The 3,827-nt window shown below is 48.2% G+C and overlaps 1 protein-coding gene across 1 annotated transcript; it reads left to right on the forward strand.

Moving 5' to 3' along the window:
* Window positions 1–975: 975 nt before the first annotated feature.
* Window positions 976–3,048, forward strand: LOC131393130 (olfactory receptor 2S2-like). The gene has a single exon (XM_058523588.1). It carries the CDS (start codon window positions 1,940–1,942, stop codon window positions 2,933–2,935), a length of 996 nt encoding a protein of 331 aa, XP_058379571.1. The 5' UTR covers window positions 976–1,939; the 3' UTR covers window positions 2,936–3,048.
* Window positions 3,049–3,827: the final 779 nt, after the last annotated feature.

The raw sequence follows: 3,827 nt of genomic DNA on the forward strand, positions 1-3,827 counted from the left end.
CAAAGAATTCTCCAGCCCAGAATGTCAATAGCGCTGAGGTGGAGAAACCCTGGGTCGATTCAGGGCGGGAGCTGCGCTGCCGGAGAGCACGTCTGACGTAAACCCTGACCAGGACCGAGGAGAGAGCGCGCTGCCGGAGAGCACGTCTGACGTAAACCCTGACCAGGACCGAGGAGGGAGCGCGCTCCCGACAGCACGTCTGACGTAAACCCTGACCAGGACCGAGGAGGGAGCGCGCTCCCGACAGCACGTCTGACGTAAACCCTGACCAGGACCGAGGAGGGAGCGCGCTCCCGACAGCACGTCTGACGTAAACCCTGACCAGGACCAAGGAGGGAGCGCGCTGCTCAGCGGCACGTCTGACGTAAACCCTGACCAGGACCCAGGAGGGAGCGCGCTCCCAACAGCACGTCTGGGGTAAGCTTTCTGACCGTGACCCAGGAGGGCCCGCTGGACAACGAGACAGATTGGAGGATAGACAGAGCTGGTTTGGAGAGACAGAATCTTTCAAAAATCTGTGCACCAAGAGAGGGAGACAGCTGTTTGGTGGAAGGAACTCCGAATTGGAGCCTGCGACCCAGCCCCAGCGCTGTCACTCAACCCACGGAGCAAAATCTTGAGTTCCTCTGAGCTTCGGTTACTTCATCTGTAAAACTCGAGTGACAATATCTGCTCCATAGGGTGTTCCAAAGAATAGGGCACAGAGTAGATGCTCGTTAATACTAACCATTCATCTTCCGTCATCCAGCCACTGCTACACACACACACACACACACACACACACACACACACACACACCATTGCAATTAAGAAGAAGCTATCGAAATATTATCGGTGAGGATTCTGAATTCAGAGTCTGGGTAATTGCAGCTTAGAGACTAGAAATCCTCCACACAAAGGCATACGGGCCTTCCTATAAGCTAGCCGCCTGTGTGGAACACAAGTGTGGGGTTAGAGAGCCAGAATATTACACAAGAATGTAATATAAACATAAAAGGACAAAGAAAAAACATTCCCTAGTCACCCCTGGCTAAGAATTTCCCCGATATGCTAACGCAATGGGATTAGAAGTTGATGGCATAAACCCTCCTATCTGATGACTGCGGTCAGTGTGGTTGTTAATAACTGAGCTGGCCGTCGGTGGCTGCGCAGTTGTCATCCCATTGTGTGCGCGCAATCACTCCAATCAATCCCTGTGTTGACTTCATCAAGTTTCTCCCCATGTGGGAACCACCCCATGTGTTGCTATCAGTCCGTATCTAAAATAGGCAAATCCCGACGCAGACAACAGTCAAGTCTGTGTCACTCTTGGTGGACAGACTGAAGAAGCAATCCTCATTATGGATGAGCCTTCGCCCAGGCGTGTTTCTGTCTGGATGTGGATTAACACTTTTATACCAGTTTCTTCCAAATGTAACCAAAGTTTAAAGAGGCCTGAAAATTTGATGGTTCTAAGAATTGGATCAGTTTGGGGGTTTTCTCCTCTGAGAATCTAAGAAAACTCAGATTAAATGAAATTTCTATACATTTACATTAAAGAGAAATAATTCCTAGCATTTTCCAGCCGTTAATCATAATGCAGAGGAAAGCCCTTCCTGACTGGGGATTAGCTCTGCTGGGTTCAAGTCCTGTCTCTGTCACCAGCTTACTCAGAAGACTCAGGTCACTTCCCTTCTCTAGGCCTCAACTGCCTCTATGGGGATGAGAGGATGCAGCAACACTGGAGGATTCCTCACACACAGCTGGAATGTTTGAGGTCCTCAGCCAGTGCTGGCCCACTGTAAGCTCTGTTCCAGCTCTGACCTTCTCTCATCTAAGAGCTAAGGACTCCTCTGCTGTCTCTCTCAGTTATTTTTCTCTTACACACACATGCTCTGCTGTTATGCAGCAAGGACTTCACCACATACCACAAGCCTGAGACTCTTCTCGAGAAAACCTGATGTGCTGCTTTTGTGCTTTGCTGACGAAGAGGGGATGTCACATGAAAGAAGCCAGTTGGACCTCCCCTGTGGTGGGGTTCATTCTCCTGAGCCTCTCAGCCCACCCAAAGCTGGAGAAAACGTTTTTTGTGCTCATGCTGCTGAGGTACCTGGTGATCCTGCTGGGCAACAGGGTCCTCATCCTGGTGACCACCCTTGACTCCCGCCTGCACACGCCCATGTACTTCTTCCTGGGAAACCTCTCCTTCCTGGACATCTGCTACACAACCTCCTCAGTCCCCCTCATTCTCAACAGCTTCCTGACCCCCAGGAAAACCATCTCAGCCTGTGCCGTGCAGATGTTTCTCTCCTTTGCTATGAGAGCCACAGAGTGTGTGCTGCTGGGCATAATGGCATTTGATCACTACCTGGCTATCTGTAACCCCCTTAGGTACCCCGTGATCATGAGCAAGGCTACGTATGTGCCCGTGGCTGCCATATCCTGGGCTATTGGTGGTGCTGCTTCTGTGGTACACACATCCTTGACAATTCAGCTGCCCTTCTGTGGGGACAATGTCATTGACCACTTCACCTGTGAGATCCTGGCTGTCCTGAAGTTGGCCTGTGCTGACATCTCCATCAATGGGATCAGTATGACGGTGGTCAGTGTGATTTTCCTGGGGGTCCCAGTTCTGTTTATCTCTTTCTCCTATGTGTTCATCATTGCTACCATCCTGAGGATCCCCTCAGCTGAGGGGAGGAAAAAGGCCTTCTCCACCTGGTCTGCCCACCTCACAGTCGTGGTTGTCTTCTATGGGATCATCCTCTCCATGTATGGGAAGCTGAAGTGCAAGGATCCACTGAGGGCAGACAAAGAAGATCTTTCAGACAAGCTTACCTCCCTCTTCCATGGGGTGATGACCCCCATGCTCAGTCCCATCATCAACAGCCTGAGGAACAAGGATGTGAAGGCTGCTGTGAGGAACCTAATGGCTCAGAAATACTTCACCCAGTGATGGTGGAGAGGTACTAAAGGTTCTATGCTCCCTGGTTGCTCTCACCTGAGGGTCTCAGAGGATAAGATGAAGGGCCAACTTCATCAAAGTTTACATAGGTAAATCTAGTTATACAGAAGCTTTTTACACAGAAGGGCTCTGTGTAAACAGGAAGCATTTAATGGGCCTTTTTTCCACCTCATTCTATAAGCAGTTCTACAAAAGTATATTCTTGTTCATCTAGCCCTATAGTTCTCCTTCTCTGAGATAGATATTGAACAAATCGATGTCAAGGAAAGTAACTCTTCAAGTTTTATTGTTTAACAAAAAGCTCTAGTCTGTAGGTCTGTAATTCAATTGCTCCTTGGTGTCTTTCTTTGAACATATTTGAATGGGTCCTTACTTTTACATTATCTTTCAACTTTTCCTGCTCCATATTAAATAATAGTAATATTTTTATCTTTATGCTCATTGTTTCTTTCTCTTATTGTCATATTAATTTTTTTGTTGTCATATTAATTCTCAAAACTATTTCCTAGATTGTTCCCTCCCTAGGTTACCATAATTAACCTCTTTCCTGTGTACTTAATCAAGGTCCCCACCAGGAAATCATTCAAGCCCTTAGAGCATAGACGGGAGGGAGGAAGATGTGGCAAAACTGATGCAAGCACCAAAGGCTCAGGCCTTTTTTCTTTTCCCTTTTTGAAAATGTTATTCACCCCTGGGTTCTGCCCCTGGATAGCCTTGGCCTCCCACAGGTCATCAGAGTAATGTGGAAACTAAGAGATGTTGAGGAGGATCACACTAACTCTATTAACCACCTGACCTGCCTTGAGCAAGCATGAAGCTAAGTGGTGGCCATCATTTGCTTTTCTACCTAGGAATCCCCAAAGCTGCACAGTAGTCAGAGGGA

The sequence above is a fragment of the Diceros bicornis genome, chromosome 28 (genome assembly GCF_020826845.1).
Source record: "Diceros bicornis minor isolate mBicDic1 chromosome 28, mDicBic1.mat.cur, whole genome shotgun sequence".
Taxonomy (NCBI): Eukaryota; Metazoa; Chordata; class Mammalia; order Perissodactyla; family Rhinocerotidae; genus Diceros; species Diceros bicornis.